Source organism: Chionomys nivalis, chromosome 13 (genome assembly GCF_950005125.1).
Source record: "Chionomys nivalis chromosome 13, mChiNiv1.1, whole genome shotgun sequence".
In the NCBI taxonomy this organism is placed as follows: domain Eukaryota; kingdom Metazoa; phylum Chordata; class Mammalia; order Rodentia; family Cricetidae; genus Chionomys; species Chionomys nivalis.
This window is the reverse complement of record NC_080098.1, coordinates 48067404-48093544: the sequence shown is the minus strand read 5'-3', so window position 1 is coordinate 48093544 and position 26141 is coordinate 48067404. Positions and strand designations below refer to the sequence as shown.

The window sequence follows — 26141 nt, the reverse complement described above, 5'->3', positions numbered from 1 at the left end:
TCTATAGAAGCTGAGATGATTAATTTTATGTGCCAACTTGATTGGGTTAACGGACGCCCAGACAACTGGTAAACATTCTTTTTGGATATGTGCATGAGGGTGTTGAGAATCAGGGCCATAAGTGAAGAGTTCCTGTCCTCACGATGGAAGTATTGTACAGTGAGTCACACATACAAGGCAAGTGTGAATTCTTCTAGTTCTGTGCTGGAACACCCATCTTCTCCCTTCAGGCATCTGAATTCCAGGCTCTGACTTTGTTAGGGTTTCTATTGCTGCAACAAAACACCATGACCAAAAACAAGTTGGGGACTTCCATATCTGCTCATCATCAAGTCAGGACAGGAACTCAAACAGAGAAGGAACCTGGAGACAGGAGCTGTTGCCGATTCAGGGTGGATCCTAGCCCATCAGTTCTTTCCACGGAAATACCCTCATAGACAAGTCAAGAAATGTACCTCACCAATCTCCTAGGTGACTCTAAATCTAATTAGGTTGACAATGGATCTTGACCATCACCACGACTGATTAGATCAAGGGCATCACCACTTTCCTTATGTACAGCACAAGCACCATTGATTTCAGACATTTCGGCCAGTCCCAGCTCTTAACCTTATTTGTCATCACTGAAATAACCCTCTTTTTAATTAATCTTGTTAAACACCTCAAAGTTGGTGGCATATCTACTCATTATGAGTCATATGGATTTATGTATTTCTCCCTTAGGGAAAGGTCTATTTACCAAAGATTCACTGAATGGGAAACAATCTAGCTAGAGGAGAGAAGTCAGGTTCTCCTGATCCGTGCTGCTTGTGGGGGACAGAGCCTAGTTCCTGGGGAATTCCTATCAGATGACATCAGTCACCAGGAACAACACTGCCTTCATCCCACAAGAGTCATAAGAGGCTGTGTTTGAACTAATATGAACATATATAGAAAGGTGTGTGTGTGTGTGTGTGTGTGTGTGTAGAGAAAGAAAGAGAAAGAGGTGTGTGTGTATATAGAGAGGTATGTATGTATGTGTGTATGTATACAGATAGAATAGACAGATAGATGATAGATAGATAGATAAATAGATAGATAGATAGATAGATAGATAGATAGATAGATAGATAGATGTGTATACATAGAGAAATGTATGTGTATGTGTGTATAGAGAGAAAAAGGTGTGTGTGTGGAGAGAGGTGTATACATAGAGAGGTGTGTGTGTGTGTGTGTTTGTGGAGAGAGAGGTATATACATAGAGAGGTGTGTGTATATGTGTGTGTGTAGAGAGAGAGAGGCGCGCGCGCATGTGTGTGTGTGTGTGTGTGTGCACACATGCACTGTGGAAGTCTGAGAACCACCTTGGGTGTTGTTCCTCAGTTGCTATTCTAGTTATTTGAGACAGGGTCTCTCATGGCCTGGAACTCTCCAAGCAGGCTACACTGGCTGGCCCGTGAGCCCAGGAATCCACTTGTCTCTGTTTCCCCACACTGGAATCACACGTATGTGCCACCATACTTGGTTTTTCATGTGCGTGCTGAGGCTCAAAGTCAGATCCTCATGCTTGCAGGCAACTGCTTTATTTACTTTACTGACTGTTCTGTCTCCCCAGTGCCGTGACGTAGAATTAGCATGGACTGTACCAGAGGGCCAATGCGGAGAGGGGTGTCCCACCAAATCACTGATTGGTACTAGCTGTACCAGGGACTTCCCTTGTAGTTGACAGAAGTCAAGAGGATCTGGAAGTGGAATCATGGGTTCAGTACAGCCAAAGGATGCTAAGAAGCTTCAGGGTACACCTGTTTATCAACAACAACATATTAACTAGTAAGAGATGAAATGCAGGGGGCTAGTAAGATGACTCAGTGGTTAAAATGCTTCCTGCTCTTCCAGAGGACCCAAGATCAGTTTCTCTGGGGAACACCCATCTCTAATTCCAGCTCTGGATCCAATGTCCTCTTCTGGCTTCTACCAGTACTGCATTCAAGTTGCATAAACATACACAGACAGATAGACACACATACACACATATATTTAAAGATCCCTTAAAGAGGTGAAATACATAAAGGAAGTGTGCTAGGAAGTCTTACGTAAATTTGACACAAGCTAAAGTCATCTGAGAGGAGGGAACAATGATTAAGAGAATATCTCCATAATACCCAGCTGGAGGGCATTTTCTTAATTACTGATTGATATTGGAGGGTCCAGTCCCTAATGGGTGATACCACTCCTGGGCTGGTAATCCTGGGTTCTATAAAAAAGCAGGCCGAGCAAGCCATGTTGAGCAAGCCAGTAAGCAGCATTCCTCCATGGCTTTAGCATCAGTTTCTGCCTCCAGGTTCCTGCCCTGCTTGAATTCCTGTCCCGACTTCTTTTGAGGATGAACTGTGATTTGGTAGGGTACGCTGAATAAACCCTCTTCTTCCCAACCTACCTTTTGGTCACGGTGTTTTATCCCAGCAATAAAAACCCTAACTACAACAGGAAACTGAGTAAATACTTTAGGCTTTGTGGGCCCTATGTATAACTACTCTACCCTGTCACTGTAGTACAAAAGCGGCTGCAGACAAGCAATAATCACACACCCAACAGGGTTCAAATAAGACGAAAGAAAATGGGGGGGGACAAGGTTCCTCTGACCTTCTCACAATGGAGAAAGATAGCAGTTGTACAGAACAGGTAAATTTTTGACCTCATTCTCATTAGCACAGTATCTCACGGTGATTTAGATGGTCATGATAATCCTTAACCTGTACTGGTGTTTACAGACCCTGAGAGACTTAGTCATCGGTCAGACATGTCCCTCTCCAATTAAGATACTCACCCAGAAAAATCTGTAGTGAGGATTCCATAGTGGAAGATGTATATCCGGCTGATGTGGCATATCGTAAGGTATCCCATGGCTACAAAAAAAGAATACCTGAAACACAAAACACAGGGGACCAGATTAATGTGTGTGACAGTAAGGTGCTCAGCAGATGTTCTCTTAGTCCTCTCTCTCACCTCTGCAAGTGACTGGTCACAATGCCTTGAACGTCCCAGATACATCCTAGTCCATCCCATCTCCCTTTTTACTCCTCTGGGTCCTTCATCCTTTCCTCCCCAGACTACAACTTTGGCAGCAAAATATTTCAACTTGAACAGCTTTACAAACTGCAAACCCCTGCATTCTTCCTCTTCTGGTTTAATTGGCACCAGGTACACGTGGGCATGTTCTTGGTCTCCTTCTCAGCGCAAACCATTACGTTTATATGGTGAGCGCCACTAAACACATCTCTCTACCATATGCTCATGACTCCCTACCCACACCTCAGACATCTATTACCAATTATTCCTGAGCAACTCCCCTCTGTTTGTCAGAGATATGACACAGGTGATATGACATATGAACTAGCGATATATCCTGTGGCACACACACTGAGAGACATTTACATATATATATGTATTCTTATCGACCTGCAATTTTAAATACATACGATAATATGTACAATGGAAAGAATGCCCCCAAATGTGTATGTCAAGAAGCCTAACCTCTATTGTGATGGTATCAGGTGCTGAGGCTTTTGGGAGACGATTACATCATAAGGATAGAGCCCTAGTGATCGGGATCAGCATCTTTATAAAAGGAATGCTTTTGTGCCCATTGTGGTGGCACACAACTTTAATCACAGCGCACAAGGGGTTCAGGCAGGAGGATTAGAAGTTCAAAGGCATCCTCAGGTACATAGGAAATTTGAGGCAAATCTGGGAAAGCCAGTGGGATATCCAGAGAGCTTTCTCATAAAGGACTATAAGAAGACAGATGCTCACTAAAAGCCCAAAGCTGGTTAGAATCTGGCTTTTGTCCTCTAGAGATACGACAAACTAATTTCTGTCTTTTATAAGCCATCTAGCTAGCCAAGATAGTACTTTGTTGCCAGCCTAAGCATACTAAGACACTCTGATGAGGTACTGTCTCCCTTTCTTGACTGTACGTTGCATGGAAGCACCAATGTCCCTTAGTGCTTGTTAGCCAAATCCACCTACTCTGTGTTAATTACACAAATATGAGCAGTACTTTCTTTAAAGGATTCAATGAACCCACTATCAAGTCAAATTAGAACCCCTGAACACAGCAAGCAAGGGGCATCCCACTCTGAGCTCTCCTCCACTGCTGTAGGCTCATCTCCAGCTGTGGTCCATGTCCATTTGAGACTCCATTACACTGGCCTGCACATGGCCTACAACTGCATCATCTCCAGCTGTGGTCCATGTCCATTTGATTCTCGGTTACACTGGCCTGGCCATGGTCCACAACCACATCTTGTTTTCAGACCAGATGCCTTTCTATATGACCCTCCTTTTGCCTGCCACTCCTTCCTCCATCCTACAGCCAATCTGGAAACTGCCCCGTTCTCAGGCAAGGCTCAGCTCCAATGCTCCCTCTCCACTATCTCTTGCTCAGACATCCTCCCTACTTGATCTTGGTCATCAACCTGGCTGGATTTAATACTTCTGAGAAAATAAACATTTGAATATATCTGTGCGGGTATTTCCAGGGAAAGATTAGCCCTCAGTGTGGGTGGCAATTCCAATAGGTATACAGATACAAAGTCTAAGGAGAAAGCAGCATGTGTACACCTACTTTTGTTCTTTCTTTTCTTTATAGATTTACTAATCTCACTTTATATGTATGAATATTTTGTCTACACTCACCAAGTGAATGCACCAAGTGTGCACAGTCGCCACAGAGGCCAAAAGAGGGCACCAGATTCTCTGGAACTGGTACTACAGACAGGTGTGAGCATTGAACCTGGCATTGAACCTGGGTCCTCTGGAAAAGCAGCCAGTGCTCTTAACTGCTGAGCCATCTCTCCAGTCCTAGCTGCTTATTTCTGAGCATGGAAAGCTATCATCAGACGGCAGCTTCTCCAGCCTTCCACTGGGCTCAGTACCCAAGGAGCTTCGGTGACAGATTATGATGTCTGAGATGTCTAAATTCCTGGACTAAGTAACTGCAAGGTTCTCTGCCTTCCCAGCAGATAGCCACTGTTGTGCTACTCAGCCGCTATCATTTAAGCCAATCTAATAAAACCCCTTTATTACATGTGTATGTCTGTCTGTCTTTCTGTCTGTCTTCCTCTCTTTCTCCCCCCACTGTGTGTGTGTGTGTGTGTGTGTGTGTTTACGCAGGGTCTCACCATGTAACTTTGTAACTGTGGCTGGCCTGGATCTCACTCTATGTAGACTAGGTTCATCTGGAACTCATAGATCTACTTGCCTCTGTTTCTGCCTTCCAAGTGCTGGGATTAAAGGCGTACACCATCATGTCTGGACATATACACATATTCTATTGATCTTGCTTCTCTAGAGCATCCTGTCTGTTACACCACCTTTGTTCCTCAAGCCCAGCATAAAACACTGCTCAGCTGCTTGTACTCTTCTAGTACAGAACACTAATAAATTAAAATTATCCACATGGACATCCGCTTCCCCAAATCTCTGGAACCCTGAGCATCCCAGCCCCTTAGCCTGACACACAGATACACAGATTCGGGGTAGAGAGGGCATCGTGACTATTAGAAGAAATGGATACACTTAACATTTTAAATGTCTCAGGAAACCAACAGGTAGAGACATAAATCCAAAAGCTGTAACTTCTAACATAGTCATAAACTAGGGGAGATGAATATTCTGAAATTAAATTGTACCGAAAATCACATGTTCACATTAAAATGAATTCCAGGTCAGTCCAGGGAGCAGTAAAGTAAGGACAATAGCAAGAGAGCGAGCACAGAGAGTTCTCTAAAGCATTGCATGGCATTAGCTTCTCTTTCATCTTAGTTACAGATGACTGTATTACAGCTGAGGGGCAGTGGACGGGCATTTGCCGACTGTGCACAAAGACCAGAGCTGCTACTCAGTGTCACCAAGAAGAAAGGAAAACCATGAGAGTTAAGTGTGCTTAACCAAAAAGTTCAAAGTCTGAAATGTTCTAAAATGAAAAATACCCACAATTCAATTAAAAAAAAAAAAAAAAGAACGAGTATCATGTCAGCCCTCAAAAAGATTCAGGTGGCAAAACATTTCCAATCTTAAGGTTTCAGATTCAATAATTCATGCCACTGTGGCCTATGCTCATATTCCAAAATCATAAGGCCTTCAAACCTGGAAACACTTCTTTTCAAAATATTTTCAATAAAGAATAGTCAGCCTACTTCATACAAAAAGGCTTCCCTTACCTCGGTTCCATTCTCAATCCCTTCTAACCATGAAGAGTTGACAAAGGCAAAGGCCAAGAACACATGTCCTGAGAAACAAGAAGGCAGAGGAGGGGGCTTCTGGCTTCCATTCCCTTTCTCCAGACAGCTCATGAGCTCAAGGCAGAAGCACAAAGCAGATTCAACTGACAATAGATTCTGCCAGAACCAGGTCCACTGTAGTTGCACCTGTTTCTTGCCTGGCTTATAAGGCAAACAGACTCAATCCAGTGGTTGTCATTACACCACAGCTGTCAATGACAGGGATAAGTACTGAATCATAATACAACAGGGCATTCTTGCACTGACTCTACCTAAATTCCCGTGTGGTGCAGAAAACATATTTTGTGAACACAAAATAATAGGAGTTCAAAATCTGTGGAATGAGATATTGGCAGGGTGGCTATTTTTGGAAAAAGGAGTGTGGCAGAGATTGGGACAGAACAGTTAGTAATGTTCTCTTATTGACCTGGCTGGGTATGATGTTCTCTTTATAAAAAAATCACTTACTTACATAAGCATTCATTACCTCGACTAAAAAGACAAAATCAAATCTATATCCTACACACTTGTTTTAGAAAGACTGTTAGCAATGATGAAATCAAATGCCAACCGATATATTAATCATTTATGTATTGAGAATAATGGAATACATTGAAAAGAGCTTAGTCTAGGATATAGCACAAAGCAAGATCTCCAAAATCACCCACTACATCACCAGTCATTACACAAGGCTTCCATCCTGGAAGAGATCAAGCAGAATCTGCTTCACCTGGTCTCAGCACAGCAAGCTGATGTCTGTGCTTCCTGCCTAATACTACAACTTGGGATGGAAACAGAGGTGGTACCCTAAGAACTCTCTAAGAAAACATCCTGAGGAACAGCTAGGCCAGAAATGAGTTCCTTGTTGTCAGCAGACAACGCTCACTACCTCTCTGTATCTCTTCTGAGTCATAAGAGGGAACTCCCAACACTAGACCTGAAAAGGAGAGGGACTTAGACGGGATCATGAAACCATAGTCTTCAGAATCTGCAGTCATCGGAAGCGGGAAGATGGCTCAGAGGGTAAGAACGGCATTAGGACTCAAGTTCCAAATCCCAGCACCCATGTAATAAGCTGGTCATGGTTGTTCTTGCCTGTAACCCTCACAGATGGGGGCGGGGGCGGTAGGAGAGACAGACAGATCCTAGAAACTTTCTGCACAGCCAAACAGCCAGCCTAGACAAAAGTAGTGAACTTCCAGTTTCATTGAGAGACAGTGTCTCAAGCCAGTGAGGTGTCCAGCAACAGAGGAGGACATCAGGACATCTGACACTCTACGCTGGTCTCTGGATGCATGCAAGCACATCTGTGCATGTACCATGCGTATACACCTATCCACACACATGCACACACATGGGGGGATTCATTCAGAAATAATCACATAACTTTTTTTCTAATTAAAAAGGAAAAAAAGAACTGTCATTCACACTATGACAAACACCACACTTCATGGGAGTTGGAGAAAGCTAACCACAGAGAGGCTAACCCACCTGTCCGGATTTCACATTTTCTAGCCTGTTTCTCTGAAACAGCTGAGAGCAAAACAACTTTGGGACATGGTTTAAGTGACATGGAGCTCTTCCCCTGGGAACTGGATCACTCCCTACTTCTACAAACTGGCAACCATTCAGGCAAACAGAAAGAGAAAGAACAAGTTTGGGCATCTTCCATTTTTATTCTCATAGCAGAGGCTTCTGCTACCGACCACAAAATTGCTATGGTGAAAATCATTGTGTGCTGTGAACCATTCAGCTCCGCCCAGGTTGGGATGTCCCAATCCCACACTCTAATTCCCAGACTCTAGTGCGGAACCTGGAAACCTAGGCCTGCTGTGGAACAAGGGCTCCTGTAAGTATTCGACCCTCTAAAAACCAGAAGGCACCCCATCAGTTTCTGTCAGTATGAGAAAGAGCTGACAGGTTACAATAGGTCCCATCCCTGCTCAAGACACTAACTGCATAACTGATAGGAGGTCCTCAATGGACTGATGCTGGCATGTCAACGACACACACAGGGCAGGCTGTGTGCTCAGAAATAGCTGACTAACACAAAGTAGAATCCATGGGAGTTTAAGTTTCTTGTTTGTTTGATTTCTGTGTTATGTTTTGTTTGTTTGTTTGTTTGTTTGAGAGAAAGAATGTGAAGTAAAGAGGGTGGGAACAGCGACCTGGGAGGAGCTGGGAGGAGAATATGACCAGAAAGTGTGCTCGAAAGTTTAAAGCATGTAAAAAAGACTTTCCTCTAAAAACAAAAAAATTATTGTAACTACAAAATTATATATTGAAAAGTTGCATGTCAGTGTTTCTAAGAAGTATGATGCCGGCCTTTCTAATCAAGGGCTTCGGGAAAACAGACAGGGGAGCAGGGGGACTTTTCAGAGAAGACAGGAACAAAGAAACAGCAAGTGCAACTACCCAGGATGCTTTGTTTTCTTTGGTCTTTTTCCAAGACAGGGTTTCTCTGTGTAGCTATGGCTGTCCTGGAACTTGCCTTGTAGACCAGGCTGGCCTCAAACTCGGAGATTCATTTGCCTCTGTCTCCTGAATGCTGGAATTCAAGGCATGTGCCGCCACCACCTGGCCTGCAAGTATTTTTTCAAAGCACCCTGGCCATCACTTTCATAAGTATTTACTGAGCCTTCATTGTTGCATGGCCTGAGAATCGTTCTAAATGCTGAAAATGCAACATAAGAAGATAAAAGACTTTGTAGTCACAAAATACACTAGCCGCTGAGGAGATGGCTCAGCAGTAAAGACCACTGGCGGCTCTGACAGAGACGGATTCCCAGCATCCCAATCATGGGGTTTATACATGTGTAACCCCAGTTCCAGGGGATCCAGGGCCCTCCTCAGGCACCTGTACACATGCAGGGCCCATAAACTCACACAGACACGTGCATACATATAAACAAAAATAAATTCTTAAAGATTTGCTCTATTTTTAATTGTGCACATGTGCCTGAGTGTATGCACATGAATGCAGGCGTTGATGGAGGCCAGAAACTGAGTTCGCCGAAGCTAGAATTACAGGCAGTTGTGAGCCATCACACTTGGATTCTAGAAACTGAACTTGTGTCCTCTGGAAGAGCAGCAATATTCTTAGTCAGTGATCCTTCTTTCCAGTCCCCAAAATAATTGTTTAATAAAAGATAATTATTAATAAAATTTTTAAATATTTTTAATAAGATACAAGGAAAGGGGAGGCAAGATACTGATACATATATGTAAATATAACTTTCTAGTGCCCACGAAAGGCAAAAATAAACACTGTGTTTTCAGACAGACCATAGGAAAGATAGACACACATTGTAAAACACACTCCACCAGTCTATCTGCTGATCATGTGATCACACAGACTTCAAGGAAGAATTAAACTACTTCTGTGCCTTAAAAGCAAACATCATGGCGCAACTTAGCTCTTCCTCATTGAACCGTTCTCTAGTACACTAAACGTTTACATATTCAAAGTGTACAATTAATGAGTCTTGATTTACACAAACACTTGGAACACTGTACCGAATCTGAGAACGGACTTCACCTCACCCCTACACATTTACACACACTTCTGAAAAGCGTGACCCTTGCCCTATCTCCTGGCACCACTCCACACCACAGATTAGCTTGAGTTTTCTAAAACCGGGCGGCTTCCCTCATTCTGAGATTTATTCTGAGATGCAAACACGTCATTCCGTCTCTCCAGGGTTTCTTCCTTCCACCGCTGCATCACGCACCAATGCGGTGAACGCCTAAGTTGTGCCCAGCTTGAGGCTGCCCGACAAGTGGATAAACCTTCTTTCAACTGCATCCCTTTTTACATCCAGCCTTTTTTGAAGATTCCCATCCTCCCTGTTCTGACATTCTGGAGATGCTCAGATGCATCACGCATGGGGAATAAGCAAAACACATTTCCCCCAGAAGGTCACAGAATTCCTCCCTGCCCACTGCTCCATCTTGGGATCTTACCTGTGGATATTGGATGCACTTGTGGTGACCATGACTCCATAACTCATCAACACCAACACAAAGAGATGCACAGCATACCTTTAAGATACAAGGAAAGGGGAAGCAAGACACTGAGAACAGTTTATACAGACCTACCCACTGGATACCCCACCCCTAACCACTCCAAAGAGCAGCTCATGCGAAGACATAAGTCCAAGTTTTGTTCTATGGAATCAAAACACTATATCTCAAAAGACACTGGGAAACCTGGACGCAGCTTGCAGTTGCAGTTATAGGAATGTCCAGAATCAGTAAGTGAGTAGGTCTTTTTTTTTTTTAATATAGTGGTTTTTAATACAGTGGTTGACTCAAAAGATGCATCCTTTCCCAATGGTTTGTGGCAGGATTCGAGCAGTATCCTGGTTCCTTCACCAAACTCACAAATTTCCTTTAAGAGACATCGCTAGAAATGTTTGTCTCTAAGAAGTGTCACTCCCTAGGTATTTGCCATCTTTGGGTGTTAGGAGGTGTCTACACTAAGATTAACCCTCCATCTGTTAGAGAATGACTCATGTCCCTAATCCCTGCACTGAAGCCTTTGGACTAACACCAAGTCTCTAACAGCAAGACAAGAAACACAGCAACATCTTTAAGGACTAGGGAGGGGTCCCCTAATCTTAGGAAGAACTAAACCTTGTAGCATTCCATCTACATGACTCAAGGAGGTCTTAGAGGTCTAATCAAAATAAAAAGAATAGACAGCACTGACTTTCAATGGTTAGCCTCTTTGTTGGATCCAGTCTATGACGCAAATGAAGGTTCCCATGACGTCCCCATTAGTTTACAATAACGTATCTACAAGAGTCACCATCTCACCAATCTTTTTACTACAGGAGGTATTTCATAATGCCATATATTTCTTACCACGAATATCATCACAAAACATCCAAGTGACAAATGAAACTTTAGAATTTATGAGGTTCATACTCACCAGCCAAAGCAAAACACAACAAAATAAATGCCCAAAATGGTGGCCAACGCATGACGGACCTCGGGGCTGGCTTTACCAGGATGTAAGTAGATTCTAAACCAGAAAGCAGCAGACAAGGCGAAGAGCTGGCAAGCCACAAAGTTAACCTATGGAGACAGATAACAAAGACCCTTTCAGTGCTTTGCTTAAGGATAAATTTGTTTTTGGTTTTTCAGGTGTCTATTCCAAGATGCATCTGAAACAAATAATTGTCCCCTCCTGAGCTGAGTGTCTGGAGAAGGAAGGAATGAGCCATGGAAGAAGAATGTTGCCTTCACATGGTGCAATAAATCCAGGGCTGGGGAAATGGCTTGGAGGTTAATACTTCTTCAGTTCCCAGAACACATACAGGAGATCTCTGTCATCCAAAACTCCATTTCCAATCTTCTGGCCTTCTTGGGTACCATATATGCATGTGGTGTACAGACATATATGCAGGCAAAAGACTCATACACAAAAATAAAGAAGTGATAAACCCAAGAGTCTCTTCTTCAGCCCCTTCAAACTTACAAATGCTCTCCTTCCCAAGAAAGGAAATTTTAGTGTCTAAGTTAGCTCAACTTTCTAATGCTGTGACCCTTTAATACAGTCCTCATGCTGTGGTGATCCCCAACCATAAAATTCTTTTCATTGCTACTTTATAACTGTAATTTTGTTGATGTTGTGAATCATAATGTAAATATCTGATATGCAGGATATCTGATATATGACCCTGAAGGGTTCATGACCCATAGACTGAGAACTGCTGCTCTAAGGAGACAGGAAGTCTGTTGACTGAGTTTCCTTTCCTGACTTTCAGCACTTCCCTAAAAGGAAGAGTATATTGTCTGACTCACCCTTGTGCGTGGTTTAAATGCAACACGCCCTACAGGCTGATGTGTTGGAACTACTGTAGTAAGAGACTGCTTTCTCATTTCCCGACTGCTCAGACCTGAATATTCACACAGAAACTTTATTAATTACAACACTGTCCAGCCAGTGACTCAGGCATACTTCTAGCTAGCTCTTACATCTTGAATTAACCTATTTCTATTAATCTATGTATCCGCACAAGGCTGTGGCTTACTGGTAAGGATCCGGCGTCTCCTTCAGTAGCTACATGGCATCTCTCTGACTCTGCCTACTCTCTCTGTATATCTCTGTTCGGATTTCCCACCTGGCTTTACTCTATAAAGCCATTGGCTGAAACAGCTTTATTCATTAATCAATAAAAACAACACATTTACAGAAGGACATCCCACATCAGAGTCCACATTTGGTGATGCTATTTTTTGAAGGTTGTTGTATTGCTAGTAGGTGGAGCCTCACTGGAGGAAGTACGTCAAGGGAAGGCCAAGATGGGAAGATGAGGAGTTCAAGGTCATCATCTCTGGTTACATATATGAGTTTAAGGACATCCTGGGATATATATGCAAACCAGGGAAGGAAGACAGGGAAGTAGAGAGGGAGAAAAAATATTCCTCAATATCTATGGGAAAGATCTGCTAATTTTTGAAAAAGAACAAACATGTATCTTTGCATTTTAAACTTAAGAGTAATCTAACTCCAAACATGTTGAGGAGTCCAACCATCATCAAAAGCTGGAAAAGTAATGTAAACCCTTCGAACTATTGAGGATGAAAATTGGATCAAGGCACTTGTAGAAAGCAGTAAGTTAAAAAGAAAAAAACAATAAAGATTTAAGGCATTTAAACATGAATAAAACCACAAAATTTCATCAGCATTTTTCCAAGACTCAATGTGGGGCAGCTGTTACTGAAATTCATTAGCTCTTTACTGGGGGAGTAGAAAGGGGGGGCAGGGGAGAGGGAAGAGGAGAGAGGAGGGGGTTGAGGGGAGAAGGAAGGAGGGGGCATCAGCTGCACTCACACTCACTCTGTTTTCTCAATGGAAAACAGTAGTACTTTAGATCCCTCATGGAAACCAGCACTTTCAGAAAGCTCCATTCTGTCTTTGATGATGACTGTATGTAAAAGGTTGTGTCTCACCAGACACCCACACACACCTGTTCCCTTAGATGCCACCCTTACCCAAGAAGGCCCAGAAAAGAGGGCTTAGGAGCCTACTGTGCAAGCTTTGATCCTATCTTTTATCTAGGCTAAAGGAACAACTGGCATGCGTGCACACAAAATAGAGTGAGAAGCTGGCATAGTAGACCACTTTTGTAATCCCAGCAGAGGGGAGGCTGAGGCAGAAGGATTCTAGTTCAAGGCCAGCCTCAGAGTACACAGCAAGATTTTTGTCTAAAAAACTTAAAAGTTAAGTGTGTATGTGTGTGTGTTTATCACACATTGCTTCCTCTCAGCCCAGTGACCAGTCTACAACCACAATAGGGCATATTTACTCAGGAGAGTGCCCACAGTAGGGCGTATTTACTCAGGAGAGTGCCCATAGTAGGGTATACTTACTCAGGAGAGTGCCCACAGTAGGGCATACTTACTCAGGATAGTGCCCACAGTAGAGCATATTTACTCAGGAAGTGCCCACAATAGGGAGTATTTACTTAGGAAGTACCCACAGTAAGGCATATTTACTCAGGAGAGTGCCCACAGTAGGGCGTATTTACTCAGGAGAGTGCCCACAGTAGGGCGTACTTACTCAGGAGAATGCCCACAGTAGGGCATATTTACTCAGGAGAGTACCCACAGTAGGGAGTATTTACTCAGGAGAGTGCCCACAGTAGGGCGTACTTACTCAAGAGAATGCCCACAGTAGGGCATATTTGCTCAGGAGAGTACCCACAGTAGGGAGTATTTACTCAGGAGAGTGCCCACAGTAGGGAGTACTTACTCAGGAAGTGCCCACAGTAGGGCATACTTACTCAGGAGAGTGCCCACAGTAGGGCGTATTTACTCAGAAGAGGGCCCACAGAGAAATTTGCTCTATTCTTTCTGTTTGGCCCAGAACCGCAGAGCACTTGTACATGAGGAATAACTCAGAGAATACAGTAGTATTTTGTAGCATAGCCCTCAGGGCAATAGCAATAGCACTGCCTGAAAACGAGTTAGAAAGGCCCCTTCTCTGGCACCCCAGACCTACTGAGTCAGGCACTTTATGAGCAAGATCCAGTAATAAGCGTTTGTGCCCCTCTTTACCCCAGCACAGTCCACTCTGAGACAGAGCTTGACAGGAAAAGCTTTCGATGAGCTAAAAAATCAACCACTCAGCCTAGCCAGGCATAATGTGTATACTTAGAATCCCAGCATTTGGAAGGTAGAGGCAGGAGGATTATGACAACTGTGAATCCAGCCTAGGTTATGCACTATTCTTCAGTTCAGCCAAGCTACAGAGCAAGACCTTATCTCAAACCCAAGTTACAAGAAACAAAACAAAAAGAACACAGCCTAAAAGTGATGATTGTAAAAGATTGTCTGAACTGATAAAGATTCCTTACTGCCCAAGCTTCAGTGGGGTTCCTGAATCTTCTAGATCCATACCTAGTGTTAGTAAGAGCCACACCCCACCCCTCCTGATCACCCTTAGTATCTGATCAGCCCCCTGCTCCATCACCTGGGGTCGTCTTTGGACTAAAGAAGCTAATACATACGAGAGCTTGAAACAATGCATCACTCTCTAGTGGTCTACAGTCCCCAACTTAACATGTGCAGTTGAGCACAGGATGAATTCACCAATTCTCGTAGAGCTATTTCCAACTGACATCCCCAACCCTCCCCCTGCTTGCTCTGTACCCAGTCTCTCTCCCACCCAACATTCACATGGTACCCAAGTCACCTTCATCATTTTTTCCTGTACAAAGAGGCAATACGGCCCTGAACCCAATCATCATTCCCTGGGCTTCCAGCTCCTAAGCTGAGTTTTATAAACCTACAGCAGAGACAAACTTGAAAGTCAAGGAAGTTTCCAGAAAGAAAATTGGAAAGGAGATAAGTAGGGTTTTTTTTTCCTTTTCATTGTAAAAACTTGTCTTCGTGAAAAGCATTCAACATATGCCAAACCCCCAAAGATTAAACTTCACCTCTTAGAGGAAGCACAGATAAAAAATATGCGGGCATGCATCATGATACTGTTTTATTAAATCCTCCACATTTACAAGGAACACTGGTCACTGGCAGGGTATTTCTTTTCCCAGTGCTGCGGCCTCCAGCGGCATGCCGGGGGCTGCAGGGTCATTCCTGAATTCCAACAGCTCTGTCCCCACAATTAGAGCATTGTGTGAACCCCACTGTACAAAGATGAAGTAGAGGGCAGCTGTTTTGTTGATCAGATTCCCAAACCCAAGCTAAGCTGGCATGACTCAGATCCAGCAGAAGCTCAATTTCCACAGCCTTGACAAGATTTCAGAGTCACTTGGAGGCAATCAAACACCCCCCCCCCCAAGTGTGTATTCTTATCCCACCCGCCCAGGGTGTGCTGTGCTGAACTTTCCAAACGTGGCTCATAAATGACCTCTGCTTCTCTCACACTCTACCTACCAGAAAGCTGTTGTTTGGGGATTTCTCATGACCTTCATAGCTTCCAACTAAAAACAGTGTCAGGACCTAAAAATATTGCCTTCCTCCTAATTGGAGAGAGGCAAGCACACTGTTCTTAACAGATAGCAAATATCAACAGTCCGAAATGATTGCCCCCTCCTCCAGCGGCGTACCAGCAGTATGCCAACGAGGGGCAGGCAAGAGAGCAGGCCTAAGAGTCTCCTTGGTGGCACTGCTTTATGCGCACCAAGACTAAACCAACGTGTTGAAAGATCCCTGACTGAAAGACAAACAGTCCTCTCCTGCCTTGCACTCCCAACCCCCCCACCAGCAAAGAAAAACAGAAGGGGAACTCAAACTGCGATTCCCTTCTGTCTTCTGTTTCACAGAACAAAAAGAGTCTGTTCCACACCCTTCAGTTACTTTTCACTTTCAAAGAGATTCTTATTCCTGGTGCCTTGGAATGTCAGCAAGACATGTTTTGAAATCTGCAATAAGCCCATTCTTCTCCCCAGCCTGGGGATAAGCAAATGTTATTAAAGATGGATAATCAATGTGCATAATTTTGCAACGCAGCAAACTTTCCATTGATAGCGCCTCTCATCCTGAACATAAGTGTCCTTTATTGAGTACTTACAATGGACGGAGGACAATGACAAAGTTCACACTAATGATTCTGATAGTTTTATGTGGTAGCCTGCTTCCCGAGACACAGGGAGACAATTAAGAACACCATGGAATGCAGTGGCTGAGGTCACAGCTCCACGGAGGTCACTTATGGTTCTGTAGCACTAAGTCTCAGTTCCTAGCATCCTCCCAAGAAGCACCACCACTCGGGGGAAAATGCCAGATGCCTATAGCACTTCTGGCACTGCCATAACAACGTGACCACAAACCAAGTGTCTTAAACAACAGAGACTTAGCATCTGATTCTGGAAGTTGAAAGGCTGAGAGCAAGATATGAGCAAGGCTGGCTTCTTTGGTGCCTCCCCTTAGCTTTACTGACTGTCTAGCCCTGTGCCCTCACATCGCCTCTCTGTGTGTCACTGCCTTAAGATTCCATATAAGGACACCAACTATACTAGATTCCATATGGGCCACCCTCATAAGTACCTCCTTAAAGACCATCTCCAAACATGGTCACATTCTGAGACACTGGGGGACTTCACTTATAACACTGTCCAATAAAAACCCTCCCTCCCAAACCCAAGAGCCGAAGTAGATATAACTGTTCTTATCCCAGAAGGTAGAGTAGGTAGAACCGAAAGCCAAGGCTGCAGAGGATGCTGTGGGCCTCATCAAAACCTGGAGCCTGCTACCTAGAGGCTCCACCAAAATGGCTGCCAACAGGACCACCCAGTTGCTGGCCCTGTTTGGATATGACCACCCTTGTGAAATGACAGTTCATTCTAGGTTTGTACATGTTGGAAAAGTCCACTGGCCTTTGGCCTTTGCTTCAAACATACAAGCTTGAGAACAGAAACAAAAAGTACTTTTCTAAAGAGTGTGTATTCATGTATGTGTGCATGACTGGTACCATGCAGGATCTTCCTCTGTCACCCCCACCCCTTATCTTGCCAGACAGAGTCTCCCACTGAACCTGGAACTCACCAATTTGGCTAAGCTGGTTGGCCAGTGGTCCCTGCGGATGGATCCACCTGTCTCAGCCCTCAGCACTGAGATGAGCTCCGCTCACAGGTGGAGTTCTCACATGGGCTCTGGATGATGGAACCCAGCTCTCCGTGCTGATGCGGCAAGCAATTTACCTACTGAGCCATCTCCCCACCCTGGCAATCAGCATTTACCGAAACGTGCTGTGTGTCAGGGGCTCAACAATTGTCAGTTGTCATTCAAAGCGATTCATATCATTTAGTCATCGCAAAGACTGTCAACAACTTCCAAGAAAACTAAACTACCAATCCCTTAAAACATCCCACTCTGTGGAAGAACTCTGAGTTAAACTGGGGATCCTCATGACCAGCACTGTCCAGGAAAAATTCGAAGCAATACGACAAGGGCTAAAAGTCCTTGCCAATGAGTGTTCTTTGAGTGAAACTCTCCAAGTTCCCGGAGTTTGTATTCCCACATACCAGACCTACTTCAGCAGTTCTGAGTAAGATGAGATTTAGCCCTCTTAATTCCCGGAGAAACAATCCACACATACTTGGTGATAGTTCAACTTGCACAGGAAGATTTCTGGCTTACCCTGTCCTGAAAATATCATGCAGCCTTGTATTAGTTACAACTCAGAATGAACATCCTAAAAAAGCTGATGCTATTTGGGGGTGGGGGCAAATGGTTGTGGTGTCTCTTTAGACATGGCAAGGGTACATCTACCCTATAATCCTTGGCTCAGTAAACGGGGAAGAAGGAATAGACTTCGAGACCATGCAGGATCTGGAACACCCTATCTTCACACATGCTCTTACCCACCTCCTCTGGCAAAAAAAAAAAAAAAAAAAAAATTCACTGCAACTGTTAGCCAGCACAAGAAAGCCAATAATAATGATGGTGTAGCTAGCATGTATGGTACCAAGCACATGGCCAGAACTTGCCCAAGCCCTCTTTTCTGTCCAAGTCCTTTGATCTCCACTTAAAGGCGGATACTTAAAGTAGGTGGGAGACAAAGAAATTACATCACAAGAGGGTTAAGAAATTTATCGAAAGTTCACACACCAGATGTCAGTGGCAATACTGGAGCTGAATTCTGGGGATCTAAGCTGATAATGAGGCTCATTTGATACAATACCTGCCTCGTGTTCACAGAGCCCCGAGTTAGTCCCTAGGACTGCATAAAACCAGGTGTGATGCCACACACCGGTGATCCCAATACTGAGGAGGTAGAGGAAAGGAACTGGATGTTCACTGCTCTCCTCAGGTAAAAAGCAAATGTGAGGCCAGCATGGGCTATGGGAAACCTAGTCATAAAGAACAACAGCTCAGGAGACTGGCTCCTGGGCCCATCAATGAGCCCATTTAACTCAACCTTCTCACCCAGTTCCAACATCTCATTCTCTAGATGAAGAAACGAGCCCAGTAAGCGTTCCAGGTCACAGAGCGCTGAGCCTCAGAGATGGGACAGGAATTCAGGTGTCCTGTGTGCTTCCTGTGGCTATAAGACATACCTGGGAGAAGCCATTGAAAAAGAAGAAAGGTATTGTTTGCCTCACATTTTCAGTCCATGGGATAGTGAGCCTTGGTGATTCAGACACAAGGTGATTCGTGGCAGGGGCGGGGCATGTGGTAGAGGAGGCCTGCTCACCTCATAAGGTCTAAGATACAGACAGGAAGCGGCCGAGGTCCCAACATCCCCCTCAAGGGCATGGCCCTAGCAACTCAGCTTTATCCAATTAGGCCTCACACCGTAACACATGGATGTTTGGGAGACATTTTGGATCCAAATATAGCTTCCTGATTCATGTCCAGCAAGCCTTCCCGTAGCTCTCCACAGCCTTGGATAAAGATGGAAACACAACCAAGTGAAGATTCAGAGGGGCCTATGTAGGAATAGGGTCTTAGCAAAGAACTCTGGGTGCCTGCAGCGGGCAGGGGATGCTGAAGAGGCCTGGAAGAGAACGTGGAGCATTTGCAGATGACGTTGTAAGCGTGAATGTATCAAGATATACATAGAGAAAAACATCCTTACCCTAGGAGGTATGTGTGCGTGGTGCATAGAGGCAATATATATTTATATAATGTCTATATGGCTAATTAAAATATAATTATTATGTATGTATTAACATAAAATATACATATATTGCATAAATGTGTATGTTTATGTGTATTATATATTCTTATGAAATCTGAAATTTTCCACATGGCTCAGTTGAGGTTGTAATCAACTTCTCTCAGTCTGGTTGGATAATAAAAGTAAAGTAGATTTAATCCAGTAAAGAAATGCCACCATGTTCTTGGTTATATGAGAAAATAACACCTATCCACAGGACCATAAGCAGCACGAAGTAGAACGTGGTAGCAGTTCCTGAACTGTAAAACTCCATATGAGTTAGCTGAACTACAAACTGTAACTAACTACCCAGACTGCCCAGAGAGAACGACTCTCAATTGTCCGCTAGAATCAAAGGAATGTTTAAAAAAGAAAAAATTAATTTAAAATTAAAAGAAAATTCCTCCCAAAACAAAACTGAAAAGGACTGAGGTTTGAGCTAGAGACGGCTCATTAGGTAAATATGCTTACCGCCAAGCCTGATGATCTGAGTTCAGTTCCCGGGACCCATGTGAGAACCAAGTCCAGCAAATTGTCCTCTGACCTCCAAATCCATGCAGCAACACACACACACACACACACACACACACACACACACACACACACATCATGCAACAAAACAAAATGAAAAGATTAAGATTCCCTCCAAAACAAAATTGAAAAGATTAAGATTCACTGGGACTGAGGCCTCACCTTAAACTACAACGAAGGAAAAGAGGCCTTTTTGTTGTAAAAGATCCCCGGGTGCTTACAACAGGCAGATGAGCTGAGCCTTCTACTCACCATACTGCTAAGTAGCAAATAAGGGGAATATGAGTATTTAGTTCAGTGCTACAGTAATTAAAGGCTTTACAAAAACATATCAGATATATTGATCTGATCCAAACCCAGAGGGACGTGGAGACATGGCCACACTCTCCATAGATGGAAATGGAGTCTCCTAACAGCTAGATCTGCTTTTCCTATCTGGCTAATGGGAACTATGACATCACTGACACGTTTTCAACATGGCGTCCCTATGTGCTGGCTGACAAACCCAGAGAGCCCTTTGTTAACACTGCCTTGTTCCTGTGCTTCCTCTGCTTCACGGACTGGAAGAAGGCTACAGGGAAGACTTAGCACATTATAGTCCCAAGGTTTTACACAGGGCTTAAAACAAACAGGGATCTTCCTGTCTCGGTCCCTCAAAAAAGCGCTGGGATTGCAGGCTTGGAAGACCACGCCTGGTTCTTTATATAGGGGCCGAGGATCTGAACTTAGGTTCTCATTCCCCATGCGTGCACAGCAAGCACTCTTACCTTTCTAGGACATTTTCTAGCCCAGGGTTTGGTTTTTTAAATTCTGTGAAGTCTGAAGATGCCTTTAAATATTTTAACCTTCATATAAAATATGTATCTCTAGGTTGCACTTAATAAAATCATAATGCGATTTGAAATTTTAATAATGAGCAAATAGGGAGGTGCCATGGGGTGGCTCAGCTGATAAAGAGCTTGCCATGCACGTATCAGGACTGCATTTGGATCTCCAGCAACTGCACCTGGCATCATAGGAGACATCGGATATTAACCTCCAGCCTCGACATATACAAACAGAGGCACACACACATAAACATGTACATATACACACACCACATACACACATGCATAAACACACAGACATACAGACACAAAAAAACAACTGGCCCAAATGGAGCTTATAAGGACAGTCAGACAAACTAAACTAAAACCTCGTGTTCCAGGACTGAATGGAACATTACAACAGGGGTGCCACGCCCTTCCTTCTTCCAGGCCCCGTGTAAAACCACACCTAAATGAAGCCCATCACACAAAGCCATGTGAATTTTCACTGATTGCATTTTATTATAAAATTAATAAATGCTCACTTTAAATAAAATGATAGGCATCTATTTTCAACAGAAGATGAAAAGAAAAACTAAATGAAAGGATGATCTCACCATCTACCTTCCTTCTTACAAGATCAGTGAACACACCTTAATACATTTTCTATATTTAATTCAAATATAAAAAGGTAGTTTCTCTTCACGGGTATTGGTTTCTCCTTTGGCTTCGTACAGTCATGGTATAACGTCTCCCCTGTGATGTGGTTTTCCACTCCACCACGAAGATGGGCATCTTTCTCAGGGTGGTGATTAATTCTGTCAACTTGATTGGATTAGTAAATGCCTAGGGCATTCATCAAGCGCTCCTCTGGGTATGCCTGTGAGGGTGTTTCCAAGGAAGACTGGCCAAGAGGGAAAGACCTGTCCTGAATCCGTGGCATCATGCCATAGACTGGGATCCAGACTGAATGAAAAGAGAAAGTGGGGAAGTTGGTTGAGCACTGGGTTCCCCCTTTCTCTGTTTCCTGACCCACCATGATGGGAGCGAGCAGTCTTTGGCCTTCACAGCCAGAGCTGGTTCCACAGTCATGTCCTCGGCTCCAGGCTGGACTGTATGGCCTGAACCATGAACCTGAGAACACTTCCCTTCCTCAAGCCGTTCCTCTACAGCAATGAGCAAAGCAACTAAGACACCAAATCCGCTGCTCTCGAGTTCACTTTCACTTTTTAAAGGTCCAGGGTATTCCACAGTATGGGGCGGAGGAGGGCCGAGTGAGCAGTTCTCACTCCTTATGGTTTTACAGATAGCCCGTCATTTCTACTTCATCCCCCTAGGAAGGTATGGTAGTCAGCTTCTGGTTGCTGTAACAAAATACTTGGGGTAGATCATCTTAAAGGAGTAAAGAGGTATGTGGCTCAAAGTTTCAGAGATTTCCATGGCTACCTGGCAGCATAGATATGGTCCTGTAGCAGGGCAGATCATTGTGGTGGAAAATGAAGGAAGAAGGAGTCTGTTCACCTAATGAAAGCTGGGAAGCAAAATGGGAAAAAAGAAAGGGCCAGGGTCTAGATTTGCCCTTCAAGGCTATCCCCCGACACTTTACTAGTTCCCAGTCCTGCAGAAGGTTCCAGCACCTCCCAACAGTGCCAATTGCTGACAACCAATCCAACTCATGACCTTTGGAGGATGTTTAAGATCCAAACCATAACAAGGAAGATGCATTCCACTTCCTATCTGCCTGAAGAGTCCCCAGGTAAAGGATGGGTAAATTAACAAAAGTTAAAGGGAGGCACTGAGCATGCTCAGTTCAGCCCCTGAGGGCTTCCCCTTCGAGAACTAGACTATCTACACAAAGGCATTCTCCATCCGTGCTCTCTGCATATTATCTTACCACAAGGATCTTGCTGCCAGAAGGACAGGAAGTTGGTTTCATTCAAGAGTAAAAATGTACGGTGGGCCCTGGTGTTACAGAGAGGCAAAGGGATCTTATGTTCAAGGCCAGTCTGGGGAATCTGGAAAGACACTGTCCTCAAATAAATAGCAAAGAAAGGGGCAGGGCTGGATATAGAACTCAATTAAGAATTACAGCCCAGCATGCATGCGGCCCTAGGCTCAATCCTCAATACTCCAGCAAGAAGAAGGAGGAGGAGGAGGAGGAGGAGAAGGAGAAGGAGAAGAAGAAGAAGAAGAAGAAGAAGAAGAAGAAGAAGAAGAAGAAGAAGAAGAAGAAGAAGAAGAAGCATTAAAGAGTCAGTAAACCTAGCGTGATTCCATCATTATTAAAGCAGTATTTTAGCTCTGCTGCTAGTTGCTTGGGTCTTATTTTCAAATTGGTCCTGTATCTAGGAAGAAGTAAAGCGTACTGTGTCAGTCGTCCGGGATGTTATGCACATGACATCATTCACTCAACCGTTCTACAGTTTCTCAGTTGCTTACAGCTTTTGTTGTTACAAATAACACTATACAGAACACTTCTCTACACATAATTTACTCACTGGGGAAGCCTTGGTTGTAAGATAAAACCCTGGCTCCACTGAATGATGTAGTTACTCAAGATTTTAAGTCCTGCTAGTTCCGTTCAGTTTCAACTTCCTCTAGTTGAATGTAAGACTGTTTTCCCACTCCTACTCCTTGAGGCTGGCATCAGATGCAGGAATCTGCTCAGTTGTTTTCAATCAACTGGTGGTGAGAAACCTGGGTGTACTACTTTCAATTTCCTGGGTAGTGGCTGAGCACATGTGCATGGCTGATTGGCCTCCAGCCAGGGAGTTTTGCGGTCGCTAGACTAACATCTTCAAGCGTTCACAGCAGAGGAAGAACACGGCCCAGATGTGCTGAGCACAGTCCCTGGATCAGCAGAAAGCAGGAAACAGTAGAGCAATGGGACACATGTAAAAGTGGCCTTGTGAAACAGAAACAGCCTTGGCCCCCTGTATAACCTCGACTAAATCATACAGCCCACATCTCTGTACAGTGACTGTATAGGGAAGAGTGTCAGCAGGTTAAGATGCCTGGTGCCAAACCTAAGGACTGAGTCCAATTCCCAGGACCCATGTAGTATAGGAATCCATACACATAAACACACATACACAGATAAACAAGCAAATGTGAGTACACAAAATATACACAAAAATGGGAAGTGTAGCTACTCTCATGGAATGGAGCTAATGCACGTCAGGCAGTGCACACAGCATCCACAGCATTAAACGTGCAGCACATGCCAGATATCACAGCGAGCCTCTCGTTTGCTCCTTTGAGCCGTTTTCTGACACTGAACGCAGAAGGGACGCTCAGAGGCTCTGATTCGAAGCCATCAGTTTCTTGGAACGACCCTTGCGAGAAATCATGGACAGGAGGCAGAGATCTCCCCCAAATCACAACAGCCTACCAAATAATAAACTCCTACAGTGAAAAGGCAATTGGCCCATCAGCTTTTCCAAGTGATATTGGGGTTCATGAATGTGTTTTTAAGACACACATTCACAGCTTAATTTCTAATCTCCTCTTTATTTTTAAATTCTTGGGTATTTATAATTACATTGGAAATGTAAAGATTAATTTTAAAAATTAGTCCAATCAGCATCAATAATATAACAGGGCAGTGTCATCTCATTAAAAATCTCTCTCTCTCTCTCTCTCTCTCTCTCTCTCTCTCTCTCTCTCTCTCTCTCTTTCTCTCTCCCTCTCTCTCTTTCTGCAAGTGTTTAGCTGTTTCCTGTCACTAATTAGACAGTCAGTATAACTATTACCAGAGTGTTCCCAGTGGGTAAAATGAAGGTTAAATAAGAAAAAGAAAAAGAAAAACTCCCAATTGGCCCCTTTGCTCCATAACCTTTGTTGTCTCCTAAACAAACAAGCAAACAAAAATGACTATGAACAATCTTTTTCTTGGTGAACTCAAGATAAAACTTAATCATTCTGAAGTAAGTTTCTCCTAAGCCATACCACCAGTAATAATAACAATAACAACAACAACAACAATAATAATAATTGCTATTGTGGATCTTAGCTTGAGTGAGACCTTTAGGGACAAAGAAAAAAAGCACAGCTAGAGTTGCTGTCTTATGCAATACCCAGGGGCAAAACCAATTATCTCAGAATATGTTGTGAAATTTCCAAAAGTCTCAAAACAAAATTAATTTTAATTTGATTTAATTTGAAAATAAAGCACATTGCCATTTAGTTTTCATAAAACAGAGCTCTCATGGGGCTAGCTGGAATACAGCACAACTGTCACATCTCCAAAAGTGGAGGGACCTAAAGACTTGGTGGCCATTGAGGAACGAAGGAGGGCAGCTGTCAAAAGAGGATACTGTCACTATGTATATTCCCCAGGGGCTGCGCTATTCTGAGCTCCCACTACATCATCGCCTTCTCCAAAATATTTGTGTATAATTAAAAAGGAAATCAGCATGGACCAGGAGTCAAAGCAACTGCACGCCCCTACAAATCATCCCTTCCTCGGTTGCAAAGGCACGATGGTCATTTTATTTTCAATAGTAAGCAAGCTTTTCTTTAGTGTGTATTAGTTTTTCAACCTTCTCGGCTCTCTATAGGGTCACAGGAGAAAGGGAATTATTTGAAGTTTTGTTTGTTTTGTTGGGGCAGGGTCTTGGTAGCGCAGGCTATCCTAGAACTCCTACCTCAGCCTACCAAATGCTGGGATTACAGGCCTGGGCCACCACACTCAGTGTGGATTTCCGTTTCTACAATCAGACTCCATCTCTCACCCTTCTCCCTTCACTCACACCAACCCACGGCTCTGGCGGAAGCCCAGACTCTCCTAGTCTACTAAACCGAGTGGGCACCAGGACTTCTTAGTGCTGCTTGCTCCCCCACATGACTCCTCTGCTCGTCTGGACACAGGAGTCATGTTTTCCTGCCCCTCTTCTCTTGCCTTTCTGGTTACTGCTATTTCCTCTACATTGAGGATGCTGCCTCCCAAGGCCCATGCCAGGCCAGGCTTTTCTTCTGCCACACTATAAGGGCAAGGTGACCCAGGTGGTCGTGGTGCACTCCTTGAATCCCAGCACTCGGGAGGCAGAGCCAGACTGGTCTGCAGAGTTAGTTCCAGGACTGCCAGGGCTACACAAAGAAACCCTGTCTCAAAAATAGACAGATAGATAGATAGATAGATAGATAGATAGATAGATAGATAGATAGATAGATAGATAGATGAGATAGATAGATGATAGATAGATATACAAATAAATAGACTGATAAATAAATAGACAAATAAATGAATGAATAAGCAAATAAATAAACAAACAAACAAAGGCAAGGTGAGCAATCACTTCTATGTCACCAAAGCCCAGTTGTTATTTTCAAATCATCTTCTCAACCCAGAGGTCTCTCCTAAATTCCCAGGCATATAGATATACCTTACCATCCTCCTGAAATCCCCGC

The 26141-nt window shown here is 43.8% G+C and overlaps 1 protein-coding gene across 1 annotated transcript in view; it reads right to left on the bottom strand.

The window, feature by feature from the left end:
• Mboat1 (membrane bound O-acyltransferase domain containing 1) overlaps positions 1–26141 on the bottom strand; it is a 105936-nt gene that overhangs the window by 39342 nt on the left and 40453 nt on the right. Inside the window, exons 2-4 of the mRNA XM_057787627.1 lie at positions 11197–11342; positions 10227–10304; positions 2807–2902 (exon numbers count right to left, since the gene is read on the bottom strand). Of these exons, the coding sequence (XP_057643610.1) occupies positions 2807–2902; positions 10227–10304; positions 11197–11342 (320 nt within the window). The remainder of the gene's footprint in view (positions 1–2806; positions 2903–10226; positions 10305–11196; positions 11343–26141) is intronic.